Genomic DNA, 20704 nt, shown 5'->3' on the forward strand with positions numbered 1-20704 from the left:
ACTATACACAACTATAGTAAATATTTATATTTTTCTGCTGCTTTGGAATTAATAAAAATTCCCAAGTTCCTTTTAGAAAAAATAAAATAGATAATTTTTTTCAGTGCACAACTAAATTTGGATCTTGAGGCTGAGATTTCAAGAGTGTTCTCCGTTCCGTTTCGTGCCCCCTCTCATATTTTGATGCATCGATCTGTGAGCGACTTTGTTTTGTGCTTTTGTTATGATTATTGTTATGGCGCCGTTTCTTAAAAGCTTTTTGCTTAAAACGTATTTTAAATGTTAATTAAAATGTGTTTATTTCTTAAAGCAAATCATTAACAAGTTTCTGGGTGAGGTGTTTAATTTTTAATTTGGGAATAAACTCTGTATATGTATATGTACACGAAATTCGCTAGGGACATGACTGAAAAATTACTCACGGCGATACGTATTATTAATGAGCGTAAAACTGAAGCTCGAATTGAAATCGAAATTCATTTTTCAAATGTGTACACAAATTAGCATTTGCCATTAATTTTTTTTGTACAGTTTTTCCCGAGTATAACAAATGAAAATGTTCGTTGCTGCTGGCCCGCTTGTTCCCAAAACAATTAAAAATGGCAGCAAGGAGCTGGAGGTCGCTCAGGGGTGCCTGGAGACGGGCCTGTGTCTCGTTCATCATGTGAAATGCACTTTAGTGAAAATGAAAAAAAAAAAAGCTTGGGCCGGAAGCGGGACTTGGGCTTAAGCCCAAGAGAAAGCAAAGAGATGTAGATAGAGAGGGAGAGAGGACTGTGAATCATAGTTCATTAATTTCAAATGGCCTCATGCTGGTGTCAGCCGGGAAGGCAGGCGGGGTCCAGGTGTCGGCTTCAAAATGCATCCAGCGGGCCAGGCCAGCCTCATCCAGAGTCGGAAAATTGCCTTGGCCAACTGACAAATGAAACTTGTTTGCTCCTCCGGCTGGCCCGACAGCCCCAAAGCTCTGTCAAGTGGGAGTAGTACTCGTGCCACAACAGCAGCAGCACCACGAACAGCGAGTGGGACTCGACTCCAACTAATGGTGATAGAACAGCTTCAGAGCAGAGCTCCAGCAGCCTCTTGAATATTTCAAAATGGCGGCCCTGTCATTAGCGTAAGAATAATGAACATTGACTCGGAGAGTGTCCGATTCGAATCGGCGCTGGAATGAAGTGAACTATTCAAAAAAATATACCATGTAGAAGAGCTAAATATTATTTAACAGCAAAGTAGTTTCGAAGATGCGGCCATCTTGAGGCATACGAATCTGAACGCTAACAATTATAATAAAAGTAATACAAAATAAAAATGTATATTATACCAACATACATAAGATAAGCTAATGAATGTTCATAGTACGTAAATATTTACTTATAGCTGTGCTAGTTCTGAGAGATCTGCACATGGAAAATGTGTGTTTGCGCTTCCTCCCGTAATGCCGTGAGACAGCCATAAAGTAAAGTGCCATTAGGTTCAACACCAAACAGGCATCAGGCCATCCACGGTCAACGGCAAATCATTCACACAAATCAAGCGAAAGCCCCGGCAATCAGGGTCGAGTGACAAAGCCTGATGTATGTGTGTGCAAAAGCGTAAGTTGTCGTTGTCGCACCACCCCCACGCTCCTCAGCCAGCCTCTTCAGCCATCAAGGCACTCTCATCTCATTGGCCAGACTCCATTACACCCACACGCTCCCACAACGTTGTCAACGCCGTCCAATTGCTCACTTAATGGATCGCTGAGGCCATAAAAGTGTGCCAGCCTGCTAGCTCGGAATCGCACTCCAAAACCCAAAGCCCAAACCGAATCGCAATCCCAATCCGAATCCGAATCTGAAACTGAAGCACAGTTCGAACGCGGTGGCAATTAAAAACTCAACCACAAAACCGTTGTTAATGACGAGAACGACGAGGATGAGAACGGGGAAAGATCCGAAGTCAAAAGCTGACCACGTGTGACAAATTGACGCTTTTTAATTTTGCCCTGCACCCACACCACTCGAAACGAAAGCGCCATACAGATCCAGGCAGATACCCACAACCCACCCCCCAAGAGCACCAACCTCTCTTGTGTCGACTGATTGATGACATCGTTGTGGTTGTTCTTGTTGCGGAGCCTGTGCCTGAGGCTGTTGCTGTTGTTCCCGAGATGCCTTAAAAAGGTGTTTTCATTTTGCATGCAAAAACATCGCCCTGATTAATTGCCTCGCACATTCGAAGGGTTTGGCGGGGGAAGGGGGATCCAGGGGCAACTTGGAGAGTGGAGACTGGACTCTGACTTTACTTTATTTAACAAATGATGTGCATGTCGCAAGTGCCGATAAGTAGCCGGCGAAATGCAGTCGGAGCTCATAATAGAGTTGAAGTTGAGCCCAGAGACAGAGCCAAGTCTGGAGTGGAGTGGAGTCCAGCCGAAGTCCGAAGCTGCCTGGCTGCCAAATCAAAATGTTAATGACACTCTCAATACAGTTATCACGGAGAGACCGGGTGAGGTCTGGCGAGGACTGTGGGCCACTTGACCGAGCCTTTTAACATTTTTGCCATTCCTATCGGGGCTGTCGTCCTCCTCGCCTGGCTGTTGTCGTCGTCGTCGTCTCGTCGTCGCTGTTAAGTTGTCATTTCCATTATGACCATGTCGCTTTAGCATTTAACAAATAGTTGAGACATTTACAAGTGGCGATAAGAGAGAGCGACGGATCCGAGAGGTTGGAAGAGGTAGGAACGACCTGGGGCCGGCCACTCCGAATGCTCGACGATTTGTGTTAATGTATTTATACGCGAGCTTGGCCAGCGGCTAATTGATGTCGCCTCTAAATGGGAAAGCGGCAAGGCAGCAAAGTTTAATATTCATATGGCCAGACTGTCATGCATTAATCAAAGACAGCGTCCATAAAACCTCATAAATAAATATGTGTATGTGACTGACTACGAATCGAAGCCCACACAAACTGTAGACGAGAGAGAGACAGGCCATAATTGCCTAGCACTTTTGACATGCCAACATGGATAATATGACACGACGAGTCAACGGGGCATCAAGAAACTTATCAGGCCGGCAACAAAGAACTCCAGGCCGGATGTGGATGCGCTCTGCTGGCGATGGCCGCCGCCACGTCCATTATTCCGCCCTTTGTCTCTAAGTGAGTGTGTTGACAAGACGCCAAGCCGGGGGGAGCTGGGAACGAAAGCCAAGAAAAATTATAAAGCGATAAAGCCCAGGTAACAAAGTCGTGAGTCAAGCAAACCAAAACATATCGAAAACATAAATATGCATATCGAAAATGGCTTAGACAATATCAATTTGTCAAGAGATATGATAGAGAGCGTTCCACACACAGAGAGAGAGAGAGACGGCTACGACAAGACCAGACCCTCGTTGGTGGGCGTTTCCATTGTGTTTGCCCAGAGCCAGCGGATCAATTTGAAATCGATTTGTCATTGCGAAGGAATCAAACATATGGCCAGGCCAGGCCGGCTCTGAGAACTGCTCTTCATTATACTCGTAAATCATTCGCGATGATCATTTCCTTGAACCGCGATCCATCCACTCAACAGAATGCCAATCAGTAAAAAAACTTCCGATGAGTTCTCCATCGATTGCAGACCATTTACTGCAGTTCTTTCATCTTCAACTTAAACGTGTTGCAACAGCACGTCCGGCGTACACCTTTGCGTAATTTTCGCAAAACGTTTTGTTTGAAATTGGAATTGGTTTTGTTTCGCAAGACAATTTAACCGCAAAACGACTAAAACGATAGGCCCAGCCCACTAGAGGCAGACCATTTATAAAAGCCCAAACATAAAGGAAAGTCCAAACCCAACCAAAACCAAACCAAAACCAAACCAAAACCAAGACCCAAAGTGAAACTCTGAGAACGGATTTGAGTGCAGTGCGATTTAGCATACCCTACAAAGAACGAACTACAAAATTGGACACGGCGCATCAGGCAAGCACGTTTCGTATTAAGGAAATCGTCGGGACCGTAAAGACTCGGGCCAGATCTCAGCACAGCCAGCTGAACCTGCAATTGGCTTGGACTCTGGCTGGCAATGGCGATGCCCACTATGAAAATGATGGCCAAGTCAGCTAAAGACAGAGAGAGCCATAGTCAGGGGAATGGCATGGAAATCGCATTCACATTCACAGCGAATCAATTTCAAATAGCCATCCATCATTTTGATCATCAACAAGTCAACGTCATCATCAGCTCAGCCTTAGCCCCAGCCCCAGCATCGGACCGGACCAGACCGGGCCAGGCCAGGGCAGGAATGGCTGATTGCCGCAAAATCATTTTTGCATTTCGACTGGCAGGCAAAAACTCTTTGAGCTGATGTTGATGAAAACGATTTTAAATTATTTTATTGCAATTGCAAAATTGTGCTGTACGTACTGCCTGACTGGTTCGCTTTTCCGTCTGGTTGGCTGGCATCGGTCTCTGGCATCGGTCCGTGGCCCGGCTGCCCCTTCTCCGTTGCCCGGACCTGGCTTATGGCCGCATGGCTATAGCAATTTTTTTCGCTTTTTCTGTTTTATTGCTACTCCATTAAAATTGAATTGAGTTTTCGTTGTTGCTGTTGCTATCTATGTTGTGCCTGTTATTGTTGAAAATATAATAATGGTTATTACGCTGAAACGATTGTGCGATTGTTGTTAAATTAAAAATTATTGATTATGCCGCACACTGCAGTGGAAAAATGTTGGTAGAAACCCCCATGCGGGAAATTTGAATATGCTTTACCGGCACTGTCCCTCCAATGGATACAATACCATTAAATCTAGTAATTGGGTTTCTGTCTCTGGTTCCCTAAATGGACATTTTACATTAACAATCAACTTGGCCTTAATTAATGCTACATTTTAAAGTTACAATACTGTTCCGGTAATTACCTGATTTTCTTTGGCAATGTTTAAGTCAGCTCGAAGTTTAATGATGTTTTAGGTGCATTTCCTGCCTTGCAAAGGTCATCCTCAATCATTCGATCAATCAAGAATATTTTCCAGATCACGAGAAAAATTACAACCCCCCTCCCCCAAATAGCCCAGAGCAGAGCTAGTAACACCTAAATCAGCACAGAAAGCTAAAATCTAAAACATCTGGCGGGAAGTAGCCAAGTAAACTTCATGTAGATATGGCATCTTTTAGCATACTTTTGGGTGAATTTGGATGTAGAAACCATGTAGAATTCACATTTGTGTAGTTAAGATGTACCAAATTTTGTCGCTAATATTGAACGTTAATTTTTTTTAATTTAAAATTTTAATTTTTTTTTTTTTAATTTTAAGATAAATTTTGCCAGCTAAATACTTAACGGGTACAAATTGTATAAAAACTTTAATGATATTGTACAACAAACTTACAATTTTATAAATTGCTGTTTTTGATTTATGACACGATCGATTGAATGGCAAAAATATAATGTACAAAATAGTTTCTAACAATTTGAATGGAATGGCACATACACACACATAAACATGAAATATCAAACAAAGTAAAAACTAAAAAAATTGCGGGAAAGTGTTTAACCCTAATATCTTGTCTTTGATGTACAGTAAACTATTTGCTAACCTTACAATTAATTTGAACTTGAACACATGTATGGCCCGCATAATATGATGAGGTTGACTGGACTGAACTGTACTCATCTTGAAGCCAAGAAGACCACATCATCATCATCATCGCTACTGTCTATTGTGTGCACACGGCGACGCTTGTTGGAAGGAGCTGGTGGCAAATCGATGCCAAGTCGACGCTGTCTACGTCGCTCTTTTAGAATACGTTCAGCGCGCTCCAGCGGGACACTCGGAGACATTATGCTTCGCGGGTGCTAAACTGTCATCGGCAACAATAAAGGAAGAGGGCATATACTGGGAGGCTTCCGCCTCGACATCCTGTGAGAAGATGTGCGACTCATCGCGATATTCACGACGAGCGGGGATTTTAAAGGCACCAGGACGTTGAACGGGGCTCCTGCAAATGTGATATTACATTAAACGTAATCCCAGAAAAGTATTCTCCACTTACCTGATCGCCTGCAGGTATATGGCATGATCGGTGGTGTTGTTGTGGTCCTCATCATCGCTGGAAACGATCACAGAATCCTTTAGATACGCCCCAATGGTGTGCTCTGCCTCCTCGTCGTGATCAGATCCACTTCTGTCTGCTTCATCGATAATGAAGGAGTTAAACTTTCGGCGTTTCTGGCGTGGCCTGGTCGGAGGCGTTGCGGTTTCCGACTAGAAGACATTACAGAAAGGGGAATTATAATTATAGAATTGTAGGAATTATGCGATTGAATACCATTTGGGTGGCAGGAATTTGTTCGCCCTCATCCGAATCATAATCAGCTTGGGTGACCGGCACCTGCATGATTGTTTCCTGTTGCTCCTCTTCATCGGAACTGATGACGATCTTCCGCTTCGATGATCGCCGGATGATGGGCGAATCCTCCTCATTGACCAATGTACGATTACAAGATGTAGATGCATTCTTCACTGAAGTTTGCCTATGCAGGGAGTCGGCTGCTTTAGCCAAACGCCCGCGCCCATGCGCGCGATTCAGATACTGATTTAACATGCAGGGCGACTTATCTGGGCCCCGCGGAGTCGTCCGCTTTCGATGTTCTGGCGACTGAAGATTGAATGCTCTCGAAGGAGTGCTATCTGAGGCTGCAGTGGAGGTGGTTTTGGCCGCTAATTTGGCGGCTAGACTTTTGGCTTGGGGCTTGAATGGTGACATGGAGTCGTATTCAAAGATGTCTGGTGAAACATTACGTGGAGTGGAGCAGGATTGGAGTTTAGCAGGTATGTTCTCCTTCAAAGCATCACTTGGCAAGAGCGTATTCCGCTTCAGCTGGCTCATCAACTGCACCTCCTCAGCCATTGGTTCAAGGAAATCATTCAAATCGATTTCCAAGTCATCATCCAGAGTTACTACTGGGTCTAGCCTAACGTTTGCCACCGTATTCAGATCTGGCGGTGGACTTTGAGTGACTACTGCAGTAGCTTCCGCTTCCGCTTCAGTCGCTTCGGTTGGAGGGGCACATGAAATTGGTTCAGTCATCAGACCTGGAGCCTTCTCACTCATCAGACAATTTAATCGACCCAAATTATCACCCAGATCGCTTGCCTCCACTCGTGAGTCGCACTCCTCTTCCTCCTGGAGGTCATCGAACTGTCGTCGACTCTCCGGCTTCACTCTGAGAGGCGTGGATCTATGCTGCACAGCTTCTGTGGCGGCAAAATCAAGCCATTGGCTTTGATACATGGAATTGCATTCTTTTTCCATCCTTGTGATCCCAGGTGTCATCTTCCGACCAGGTGAATTCATCGCCGCCCAATTGCTCGTGAACAGTCGCCTCCAGATTTCGCAACTCCAGCTTGTCCAGGAGCTGCTGCTTCAGCTCGAAATTATCTGAATTCAGGCCTTGCTCATCTAGACCCTTGAAGATCCTATCACAGGTGGCTCTAAATGCTCTTTCTGTCTGCTCATCCAGTGGACTCTCCAGATCTTTTAGGGTTATCTCTGCCATAGATGGCTCTGACTGCAAAAGTTCCTCCAGCTTCTCGGGTCCATCGCATATTTCCAAAAGCAGCTGGTAGTTATTTCTGGTTCGCTGCTGCCTGCCATTCAAGCGTTTCTCGGGTATGTCCATCTGGTTTTGAAGTAGCATCTTTGAATGGGTTTCCTGCACGAAGATGGGATTGCTCCGCAGGAGATGCAGCTTCAGCGGTCGGGGCAGTTCTTTGTCTTGCAGATGACTGACAAGGTCTTGGGAGGCAGTGACAATCGGCTTGTTCGATTGCAGTAGCCTGGTGAGCTTTCGCAGGCGCTGCACATCCTCCTGACTGTTGCTCAATGTGGATGTGGCCTGGGTGTCCAGCAGGAAGTTTCTAATGCTTGCACTATGCTGCGGCACTTGGTCCTGGATCATTTGCTGGGACGCTGCACTCATCTGGTAGGGTTGCAGTCCCTGAAGAATTCCTTCCTGGCTCTGCGACGGATGGCTGCTTTGCTTGAAGAACTTATGGAGGGTTACATTCGGCTGCTTCCGTTTCTTTGGTTCCCTTGTCTTTGCGGAGGGTTTCGGCTTTTCCTCAACGGCAGCTGCTTCCATGTGCTTCTCCTCGCACTTGGGCTGAAACTGGGAGGGCACCATCCGGGGATTGTGTGCATACAGCGACATTCGCACCACGGACGAGTTGAGCAGTTTCTTGTTTGTCTGATCCTTGTTGGCCAGCACATCCTTGAGGACCTGGTGCTCTCGCCCCTCGGTGACGAGCATCACAACCTCACCGTTCTTCTTCCTACCGGTTCGCCCAATGCGTTGCACGAAACGCGTCGGATTCGAGCTGCAAATGTCGAAGCATACAATCATTTCCACTTCGCCCACATCGATGCCCTCCTCGCCAATGGAGGTGGCCACCAGGACGTTGCTGGTGCCGCTTCGAAAATCAGCCATGATCTGGATCTGCTGCTTCTGTGTCAGGGCATAGCTCGCTCCCGCGGTGCTTCCTTGGCCAACAAAGCAACGGGCACGCAGCAGCGGTCTATGCTGGAGGAGTAGTCGATGAATCAGCATCACAGACTCACGGTACTCGCAGAATACAATGGCACGGGAATCGGCATTCGACTGAAACATGTCAAAGGTAATCAATCGATGGTTGAGATGGTCGATCGAAGAGCAGTCTTACCGCAAAGTGCTCGACAAGCACCTGTCGAAGCCGTTCATATTTGGCATGGCCAAAATCCAGGTCTGCGGGCATCGAAGGAACTTCACCATTCGCCATAGGATGCGTGTTGAAATCTAGGGGATTAGCACCCAAATCCGAACGCACCTGGTCAACCAAATTTCTTAGGTCTCTGTCACGGGCCAAGACAAACTTTTCACGCCCCTCCTCATCCGCATCGAAGTTATTCACGAACACACGCAGTCCGTGCCGCTCCATTAGCTCCAGGGAGTGATACAGACTGATGCACATGCCAAAGTTTCCAGCAATGATGTTGTGCTCCGGATGTCGCTGGCCCTTGGCGGAGCGTTCGTTGAACGTTTTCTGGTCATACAGCAAATTGTTCTTGCTGATGTTGCCCTTGGTCCCCTTCAGAACATCCGCGGCGATGAGCTGGCGCAGATATGGTTCGATAATCTGCAGCAAACGCTCGCGCGTCTCCTTTAAAGTGTCTTTGAGAGGCACCACAATCGTTCGTATAATGCGCCTGTGCACGTAGGGCTGGACATCGATCGAGTTGTCCCAGCGAACTTGAAGATTGGCAATGTACAGGTTCTGGCAGACACTGGACACGTCGTCAATTGTTCGTCCTGGCGTAGCGGACAAGGCTAGCATGCGGAAGTTCCGATTGTGCGCCATCATGCAGTCGGCGACTTGGGTGAAGGCGTAGCGACCCTTGGCCCGATGCGCCTCATCCACCACCAGCAGTTTGATGGCGGCAAATGGAAAGTGAGCTCCGTCCTCCGTCTCCAGCATATCGGAGTGCACCACCTGGGGTGTGGCGAAGAAGACGCGCTTGCTGGCCCACAGATGAGCACGCTTCGGACGCGGCAGCTGTCCTGATGAATCCAGAGACACATCATTACTGTCTGCACACCATTATTGTGTTGTTCAACATACCCGTCAGCTGCACGGTGTCGGAAGACGGGAAGGGCATAATCTTCTGGCAGGCGGCAATCTGCTGGGCGACGAGTGGCCGCGTTGGCGCCATGAAGATGATCTTGCCCTGAGGATACCACCGATAAAAGTTGTACATAACCACGGCTGCGATGAAGGTCTTCCCCAGACCTGTCGGCAGAACCACCAGTGTGTTTTTATAGAGGGCCGACTGGACGATGGTTTGCTGATACGCGCGCAGGGGCAGATTGTTCGGATAGATCCAATTGTGGCCGGTGGCCATGTCGAAGCCATGGCACTCATCCTCTGCATGGATTGCAGGTTCCTGGGGCTTCGAGCCAGACTGATCCTGCTGAATGAAAACACGCAAACTGTGATTAATCTCTGGCTGATCGTACTATAGCTAATGCGAAATTACGTTGCTCTCCAGCAGTTCGTGAATCTCCAAAGCCGCCACCAAGTCGTCGTCGTTGTCGTTCCAATCTACATCCATGACATTGTTTGTTTTGTTTTGTTTTGTTTTTGGCCGAAATTTGTAGGATAGGAGCCAGGGCAGAAAAACCAGGGCGGCAATCAAAGGAGACTTAACCCACTTAACACCCCTCTATTTAAAAAGTTGATCACCCTCTGTTAAGCCGCGGAAAAAAATACAGTTTGTAAAGGCTCATTGAAGCTCCATTCTCCTCTTTACTTACAAAGCAAAAATAACCACCCACATCTTTCACCTGTAATGCGTAAAATATGTTAAAATTGCATACATTTCGTGGAAATATTAAAAACCCCTTTGGTCGACAATGGAATAATGTTCTATTTTATTGATTGAAATCGTATTCCATAATTTTGATATTCGGTTTAATATTACTAGTTAGTTGGCCCACTCAGCCCTAAGCAAATAATTTTATCCGATAGATATATCCATTTTCTACAAGATTAGCTAGTTAATAAAACTCCTGTTTATTGCATTTTTTACATAATAAGGTTCAAACAAAAACGGCCAAAGCATAAAACGTAAATGTTGACTTAATGTTGCTGGCCAACCAAGTTTCTTCTATGCGTATGTACTTTTGTATACCCTTATATCTTTTAATTGATGTCAAATTTGTTGTTCCAAGCTCCATTGAAATATTAATAATGATTTTATCCTAGATTGAGATGTTTTTTTTACCTATTAATATAGATGTTTTTTGTTTTATCCCGGTTCTGATACCTATTAATGGTACCCGTGACATGCCAAATTTCGTTAATATCTTGAAAACCGAGACTGAGTAGTTTCTGCATTAATTGGAGCCTGAAATTACAAACAATATCTCAAGTCCATAATATCCAAATTTGATTGTTGCTCATTCCGTGCCAAAGTTGCACAACAATGCTGCTAATTCATTTCCCCATGTTGCTGAAATTTTTCCCATACAAATCAAATGCATCTTACGGGAACGCGTATGGTATGACGCAACAATGAATCTTCATTCCATACGCGTTCCCGTAAGATACATGTTTCTCAGACCACGAAAAGTCACCACGAAAACGCTCTCTTCACCTCTGAAAAGAGAGCAAATTTTGAAAACCCACCGAGAATTGGGAGCGTATAATATCGATATTTTGGTACCCTAAATGGAGGTTGGCGGTCATTTTGAAAAATAAATATTTTATTTGATTTGTTTTGTCGGTGCTGTCCAGTGTGACTGGAACCTCAGATATATTTCATACATATACATGTACATATACATATACAAAAACAACATAAATCGAATTGTGGTTGTTGGTGGCGCTGCCAGACCCGTGGAATTCATAGTTGCTGCGGGCTGCCACACCATGATATTTTGTGACCCGCTTCATTACCGATTCGCTTTGAACTGATCTGGTAGCCCTAAAAACAAAAATCCGCAAAAAAGAAGAACTAGTTAAAAAAGTTCCATTGAGAACTGAACAATTGCAGAGTTTCATAAACAAGCGCAGCGGGAATTTCAAATATGGCGCCACTGAGCAATCGAATCTTCTCAAGAATTTGGGCGTGTTTAAGTAGTAGTATAATTGGTCATCTTTTAGCTCTGCCATTTGGTGAGCCAGCGTAGTTGCTTACGCCATAATTTCGCTCATGTGCTTCTTCAGGATGCGGCCCATCATTTCAAATTTACTGGAGTCGATGCGGGAAACATTTAGTGGAGATCTGTTCGGCGTCGTAAAGTACTTCTCCACCATCTTCCTGATGATGGCCGCCACCTCGTTCCTATTTCCATTGTTGGTTGGCCGTCCCTGAGAATACTTTCGCCCACTTAAGGGCAGTTGCTCGTATAACTTCTGTACCGTTGCATCGGAAGATATCCCAAATGACTGGGTACTCCTGTGCAGCCGACCTTAGGACATCCATATTCGCTTTGTTGTGGTCGGACACAATGGCCATTCGATTTTTGGCCAGGCCCAGTTTGGAGATTTTTTTTCAAAACGATCCCAAGAGCCGATTTAATTTTTTCTTTCCCAAGCTTGGATTTACGATTTGTAGCTATATCAACATATACTGGGACCTGTTGAAATATACATATATTTGAATAATTTGTATTTATAAAAGCGAAATAATTCAACTTTCACAATTTTCACATGATCATATTTTATTTTTCATTTTTATTGAATAACACTCAAAACAAACATCATTTACGATTAATGTCTGAGCATATTATTATGTAGAAGTCAGATAGTCAGTGTATATTTAAAAAAAGGCAATAGAGGCTCCACTTCCTTGCTTGATTAAAATTGATATGAACGACGAATCCGCCCCACAGCATGTCACCCTGGAAATCGGCCACAAGAACATACAATCTTGCCAAGATCTGATTCGCTAACCGAAATGCCCTGCCCTGTCCTGATGCTGCTGCTGCTGCTGCTGATGCTGATGGGGGGGAAATGATAATTAGTGTAAGGCTGCAGACATGCGTAAGTTTTATGGAAAAACGTACATAAATAGTAACAATCTCATTTAAAAATCTCCACCGAGAGCCTAATGAGCGTTGGGCGAGCGGAAGCGGGACTGAGGCCGGGGCGAACAGGCACGGCACAGAAATGTAATTATATCGCATTATTTGTCATTTCGAGCAAATGAATTGAAACAAATTTAGTGTGACAAATGAATTGTTCACATAGTATACATACATCCAAATGTATATATGGATACCACTGTATATGGAGAGATTGGGCGGGACTGCGGTTGTGTTGTGGTTGTGGGGCTGCTAATGTTGCCATCCACTGAGCAGGGACGGGACAGAAATAAGTACACACACGAGTACTGGTACTGGTACCTTATAGACACACTCAATTTGCTGTCTCTCTAGTCAATTTCATTTCATTTGCATGAAGTTCTCTGGGCCTGTGTCTGTGTCTCTGCCCCTTTCTCTGTTTCTCTTCCCACATGTATGTACATGGTCGTGTGCTATCTCTGTGATATCTCTAGGCCATCGGCATTATGCCTTTTGCCTAATTCAGCTTTATGAGCCATGTCTAATTACCAAATGAATTGTGCAATTATTTATTTTTGTTTATTAATTGGCTTCCTCACTAATGAGCCTAATGACCAGATATCTACAAGTACTACATATGTACATATATATGTATATTATGTGTATATTTGTGGGTACATATCCAACCCACTCGAATATGCAGATTTGATGAGTCAGCGCAGAGATGATCGCTTCGACTGGCTGCCTCGGACTGACATGGCCAACATAAATGTCATGAGTTATGAGGCATTGATGCTGATCGGCCAAGTTTGCGGTTGCCAGACCCAGACCCAGACCCATGGCATAGCCTTTTTGGTGCAATCTGCCAAGTCGCCAGTCGCAAGTTATTTGCGGTTGGCATCGTAACGATCACTTTTCACACAAAGTTGCCAACGCCAGCGGAAGCTGCAGCTATTGACAGGCCAGAAGGGTTCACAGCCCAAGAAGGAACCATTTACGTAACTATTTTTGTATGTTTTCTGAAAGAGATGAGAGCTAATTTCCATGTGGAATACAGGAAAAAGAACTGGCAGATGATCTGACAAGCCAACTTTATAATTTTACACTTCAAATCGAATAAGGAAATAGAGCAGAGGAAATATGTATTCCCCGATTTATTTGATGCTAAAAACTCCTCAAATTTTATGGGGAATACAAGGAAAACTTGCGGTTAGCTTGGTCTTGAGCCGGATGGAGTTACGGCTACGTCTCTTCCCTGGTTTGTGCAACACAACCCATTAGCAACTTATTAAAACTAAGTGCTGAGAGGGAGCTGAGCTGGCTCTGGGGAGCGCATCCATTGCTGAGCGGAAATGGGCTTGGATTTGAAGTGCTGGTTACCAATGGACTGGTGACAGCTGCGCCAGTTTGTAATCAACATTTCAGCAATTGTCTGTGGCAGTTGGAATTGCAGTTGCAGTGGCGTTCTACCGGTTTCCAGGTCGAGCTTAGCGGCGCGTGTCGGTGGCAGACAGACAGACAGACAGACAAACAGAAAGCGAAACAAACAAAAAGAAATGAAATGCAACTCAAAATGGCTGCCAATTATGTGTGGCTGCCATATTTGTTTGCTTTTGTGGGCTATCGCTTTCTGCTGTTGCTGGGCAATAAAACATTTTGTTTTATTAGCCGCCACCACCAACGCCCCGGACTCAGCCCAGGCAGGTCAAAGAGTGCCCACAAAGCAAAAAAAAAACCGCCACTGATTCCCATTTGCGTTAGCTCAAATTGGCCAAATTGCGGCAAAAAGTTTTTTGTTTTCTCGTGTCTGCAAGCCGTTAGTGGAGCTGAGCTGAGCTGGGCACCTGCTCCAAGGCTCACTCATCAGGACACGCCCCATGCCGAGCCACGAACACTTCACACTTTCACAGGCCAAACAAAGGATGTGGCCAGCCAGGGTGAACCGTCCAAATTAAATAACAAATTGGTCAACACAACAGCACAATTTCATTATAAAGGCAATAGCCAAAGAAACACACATGAATAACCCTTCATCAGATTAGGGGCAGCTGCAGGCGCCGCGACGCGACGCGACGCATCGATGTCGATGCTCAAATCGATTATACTTTGGCCAATCCTTTTGCATACCCTTAGCCGTACGTGCCGCACCTGTTGTCATGGCCTAATCGAGGTCTCAAGTTGCGCTGCCGGAGAGCGCTTCTAAGTGCTGGCTGCCATGCGAACCAGCGGCTGGCCATCTCTTGATGGCTATCGACTCTAATGGCGTCCAGGGCATCAAATTGGTGGACAGCTTTAATGGTAAGAGGGAGACAGCTAACTGGAAATTGGACACGGCCAACAGGATATGCTTGGAGAGCACGCAGTGGCAGGCTGTGGCTGTGGCAGTGGAAGCGGCAGCGGCGGGTCGGGTAGGTGTGAACTTCCAAAAACTGTGGACGTTGTTGCATAATTATATGCAATTTATCCCCGAATGCACTGCACTGCACACAGGTGAGGGTCTGCCGTTGTCCTTCCTAGAAAAGGCACCGACATTGACTGCCGGCTACCGAGTTACCTGCTGGGAGGCAGAGCCCTGCCGCTCCTTCCGATCGAAAGGTTCAATGAATGAAAAGCCGCCGTGATGGAGCAGCTGCTCATAGCTGCCCGAGAAGACTCTGAACTCTGAACTACGAGTACGCGTTCAGATTGCACTTGGCGCACTTTTGAATGCTCTCAGGCATTGCGCGCGCGTGCTCCAGCGCCACTAACTTGGCTATAACTTGCTTAATTAGCAGTCAATATCACGCACTTCATATCGTCCAATTAATTTAGCATATTACTCCGGCTAACTACGAGTTACAAGCTGTTGTTAGTGGCATCGTTGCTGTTGCTGTTTGCTGTTTGCTTGCTGTGTGGCAATTACTGTGTGGCACACAACATCGTTGCTCCGGAGTTGACGGCTTCGTTTGTTGCAGCCAACGCCAGCCAAGTCCCCAGTCCGACCAGGCCGACATGCAAAACTGAAATCAGCATATTGCATGTTGTCATACTCCCCCGTGCCGCGCAGTCCGCCCCTGCCGAGCTATGCATGCCCAATGCCTAATGATAGAGCTGACGGGCGGTGCAGTAAACGTCAAAACGTCAAGCGTCTATTAGCCTGATTTTTGCATGCGTCGTAGAGCTCCCTTCTCCGGCCGGATCCTAGGGCCTAGAGTTTTTCCACAAAAATTGCCTGCGGGCCAATGCTTCATTATAATCTTAGACCAATAAGTTTATATTGTAAATGCACTAGGAAAAAAATGCATGCCATGGCTGAATATAAATTTAAGTTCAGAATTTTATATGTGCCCTAGCTAGGCAGGGAATTTCTCTCTGTGTATATCCCTTGCATGCAATGCGCTATTTTAAATCAGCTAACGAAACTCTGGGCATGCCCGCCTCCTGTTCCTTTTTCCTTGCCCGTTGCCCAGATCCCAGCATCGACTTTGTTTGTTCGTTAACATTCTGCGCTTAAATGGCATAGTTGGGGTGTTGCATGCAACCAACCAACGTGTAACGTGCTTACATTGTTGTTGCACTCGGTAACAATATTTAGTAAATTTAGTTGGTTTTTTGTGTGCAGTTTTTTTTTTTGTCAGCGTGTCTCTCAGATTCGTGTCATGTGCCTGTGCAATTTAGCGTTTAATGAGAAGGCGTTCGTTGGTCATTAAACTACAGTGGCCGCCACTGGTGTGGTATACTCCATACCCCTCCCCTCCCAATACCGCCCGTATCGACGCTGTAGTCCGGCACGTAATTGTGAGTTGACTCTTTTTTTTTGTGTAGTTAAATTTTCGTATGGCTGCTTATTAATGCCGGGCCGGGCTGGGCCCTCTAAGCAGCCAACGTTAGGCGACTCGCGTGACACTTCGATGCTCTGTTTTGTGCATCGCCAATGTAATTACGGGTTGGGAGATACTGTAAGAGAGGGGCAGGCACTTCGGCGCAAACAAGCGGAATCGATAAGTTTGCCCATCAACGTCATCATCGTTACTAGCCCCTAGTTGTGTCATGTCTATTTAGCAGTGACTAAAGAAAAGGTCGAGATGTGCATAATAGTGTGCAATTTACATGGCAACACAAAAGGGGAACCTTGATGGTGCAGGAAAGATTTACTTAAATCGATATGGGGTCTGCTTTTTGTGAAGAGTTTTCAATACAATATTTCAATAGTTAGTTACTCGATTTCTCGCGAATACAATCTGTTTTACTTGAACTTTACTTTCGAATTTACTGCCCCGAACCACCATCGGCAAAAGGTACGTAGTACCTACACAAAAACAATCATATCATGACACCTTCATCTACCTAATTTACATTCGAATAATTTAGCCATTAAACAGAATAATAATGGGACCTCGTACTGACACACAAATTGTAGCTGATGCCAATCGAGCAAATGAGATTCTCTTAGCTTCGGTTTATCTAATGCTAGACATTGGCTTGCACAAAGCGAAACACTAGCTGTTCGCCGAATAATGGCATTTTGAAAAATCACATAAATAATAACAGCAATTAATTTTCATGCAAAATACCAAAATGCCGAATCCAAAAGCCGTGTGAAATGCAATTAATTCAAGAGCCAACAGCGAACAGCACCCCCACCACTGCACCCACACCCACACCCGCACCCACATCCACACCAGCCAGAACCACAATGGCAGCCAGCAGAGCAACAAAGTGGTAACAACAATAAAAGATAAATATAATGACAGCGTTGACGTTGCTGCCGCCATATTTGAAATTGTGCCAGCAAATGTGGCTGTTTGGTGGTGTCGGTGGTGCTGGCACTGGCACTGCATTTGTATTCGTATTAATTATAGCCCTGGCAACACACAAAAGTATCTCATTTTCCAAATTACATACGCTAAACAAAACGCAAACCAACTCCATTCCCATTCCCATTTCCATCCCCCAGTGCCGATGCCAATGCCGATGCCAATTCCAATTCCATTTTCATTTCCAATTCAACTTCAACTGCCATTTAAGTTAAATATTTTGTCTGTTTTGCTGTTGCTGCATTTAAATTGGCGCATTAGTTGGCTAAATGCATTTCCCTGAAGCCGCATTGAGAACGAGACGAGCGTCCATGACGGATGGCAGAGACACTGGCAGAAATCTTTGTGCAATAAAATAGTAGATGAGTAAATAAATATAAATGGAATATTTACGACCAGAAATAAAGCAATTCAAACGGGTTTGGCTGAAGATTTTCGAATTTTAGAATGGGAATGTTTTTGGCCGCGTTATCTTAATTAGGCCATAATGAACTGAATAAATAATCAAAATTTCGCTTTCTATAAATTCCAGTTAGAAGTTTAATCAGCGATTTAAAATTTTTGCACATTCAAGGTGATGCTGATTCCCAAGTTTTTCAGTGGGTTTTATTTTTCTCCCAGTGGAACCTTTCTCCCACTTGGAGCTGCCTGGAGTGTATGCAGATGCGGTTGCCACGCCCACCTGGGACCATTTCATTGCCTGGTCGCCTGATCGTCTGATCGCCTGGCTGCCTGGTTATTTGTAATTCATAAGCTTGACGGCGGCTTTTTGATGTTTTCTTGTCCGTTTTGGCGCATGCATTTGTCATTTGGCGGCAAAACTTTTCCTCCAATTACACGTTGCAACGATATAATAATGACATAATGTGTCAGGCGATGTCGGTCGACGGTCGTCGTGCCACATCCACATCCACCTCTACCTTAACTCTCTGTATATGTTTATGCAAATTTTTGTGCAATTGTGTTCCACAGAAACTTATCCTATGGCAATCCTTTCCATCAAAAGGTACACTGTACTCCAGTCTGCCATTTGAAGCTGCATGCAGTGCCAATTCACTGCACTAACTTGGCTGGCGGGCAAAGTAAGTGGCAAACTGGATATTGGCCGCTTTGATTGGTCAGTCTGGTGCGCAGGCGGCCATTGCCTTGGCTCGAAAGCGCTGCTTAAAAGGCTTTGCTGGAAATTTGTTTAAACGCCGAGCAGGCGCCGCCGCCATGTTTCAGGTCACTGTGAGACGATTCACTTGGGAAATGCTTGGAAAATACATTGTAGATATATTGGAAAAACAGTAAAGGCCACAGAATTTGCACAACTGATTTTAAACCTACAAATACAACAACAAATTTTGATTAAACGGCAGATTAATAAAGGTTATATTTATGCAGATATATATCCCATTTCAATTACTTTCGTAATTCTTTTCTCTGAGTGCATCATTAGCCCAGCCAGCCCAGCCCGGGACTTTAACCGTTTTCCATTCTGCTCTCGGATTGTCTTAATTGCTTTTTGTTTGTGTTTGGTTCTGTAGCCATGTTAACGTAAGGCGAAACTAAATCAAAGTGCTAATTCGATCATGTGTATGCCCGTATACGAATGTAGAAGCGATCATAATTATCAAGTGGGTTTGTCATGTGCTGCCACAGCTTCCACAGCGCTTCGTAATGCTCGTGATAGTGGAGAGGTGGAGGAGCAGAAAGTTGAGTCAGCTGCCCAGCTTGAGGTTGAGCCGACCATTTTCGGTTGGGAAAGACAAACATGAAAATAAATCAATTAGCTTAAGCCTGGCTCTGTTTGGACTTTGCCATTGATTTGGCTTTGGCTGTGGCTGTGACTGTGGCTTTTGTGTTGGTGTTGGCCTAATGGCTGGCTGACTAATTAGTTGGACTCTATTTTTGTGGCGAATGGCGCAAATTAATTTGTTTAAAGTTTCACCAATTAGCACATTATGCTTATGGTAATTTCGATAGCCACAGTAGATCACACCGCAGATATATTTGCATTAATATTAATAGTCCGACGTATATGACTTTAATTTGCACATTTCAAAAATATCACGTCCCCGCCACAGCCACAAAAAGCCGCTAATCAAAATTAGTTAAAACCCACTTGAACCCATTTTAGCATTGCGCAAATCACGCCCCAATCAGACGCCACGCCCGGCCAGGCCTGGCCAGGCCAGGCCAGCCCAGCCCAGACCGGGGCCTGAGACAGCATTCCTCAGTCACTTGTTTTTATGCTCTCATATGAGTTTCATTAGCAACCTGGCCATAATCAAGCTAAACAATTAAGCCGAAACAATAGTCATACTTGATCCATAGCAACAGGCGACGACTGGCGGGTCTGGGCGCCCGGGTCCAGCCCCAGCCCCAGCCACAGACAGCTGCCAATTAGCGTTAATATTCGTCAACAATATTTGAGGTAACTAGAAATCATAACCCAATGACTGAATGACTGAATGACAATTGGCGCCAACTGTACCCCGATTGAAATACAGCAAACAAAGACTGAAAAAAAAGCCTGCTGCCTGCCTGCCTTTGTTGGGTTATTTATTCGAGTTTTATTCAAAATAATTGATGTCTGCTTAATAAAACTTAACGTTTCGTATAATTCCTAAGAATTCGGCAGTGATGCGTGCAATGGAGGAGTCTTTGACGGTGCCCCAGACGGGGGCGTGACTTCCACAGGCTTTCTGCTTGGCTGGGGGCCTGGGAATCGCTCTGGATCCGATCTGTTCTTTTATTTTTTTTGGCGTTGGTGGCACTTAAAATTCATGCACATATATATGAATACTTATGAAGTATATGCATTGACCGATGTGCTGCTTTGGGGGGCGATTCATGATATCCGGCCCCGATATGGATATGAGATATACACATGTACCGAGCACAGATCTCTCCCTCCTATGTGTATCTGTATATGTATTTGTGTGTGCTTAACGTTGCTAATTGGACTGTCAGTTTGGAGCACTCCGAGAGATGCTGAGTGGTTTCGGTGTTTGGCGCATTTAACTGGCATAAATTTCACTTTGGTTAGCAGCGCACACCAAATACGGCAAAAGATTAGCAGAGATGCTGGCTGAACGAGAGAGACACATTTATACATACATATATACCAAATTACACTGCTACAAACTGGGAGCTGACTAGAAGATTCCAGATATTTTTGGATAATACTTTGAACGTTTCAGCAACATTTCAATGTGTAAAATACAGGTGACGTGGAGAACGTGTCTGGCTTGCTAATGAATGATTTGGTATGTGATTCTGGTAAATTTTGTTCAGTTTCCCATTTTTAAGTAAATCATTCTTGATTCAGTGTAATATGTGTGACA

General features: G+C 45.0%; 1 protein-coding gene across 1 annotated transcript; it reads right to left on the reverse strand.

Annotated features, from left to right (window-relative positions):
* Positions 1–5310: 5310 nt before the first annotated feature.
* On the reverse strand, positions 5311–10140 carry LOC111082336 (Fanconi anemia group M protein). Its single transcript, XM_022378553.2, is given in 8 exon segments — positions 5311–5799; positions 5801–5972; positions 6027–6238; positions 6303–7287; positions 7289–8634; positions 8696–9570; positions 9632–9977; positions 10047–10140. Coding segments are annotated over 8 exon segments (4167 nt in total). The 5' UTR covers positions 10122–10140; the 3' UTR covers positions 5311–5643.
* Between the last annotated feature and the right edge of the window lie 10564 nt (positions 10141–20704).

This window comes from Drosophila obscura, unplaced genomic scaffold (assembly GCF_018151105.1).
Source record: "Drosophila obscura isolate BZ-5 IFL unplaced genomic scaffold, ASM1815110v1 contig_150, whole genome shotgun sequence".
Taxonomy (NCBI): Eukaryota; Metazoa; Arthropoda; class Insecta; order Diptera; family Drosophilidae; genus Drosophila; species Drosophila obscura.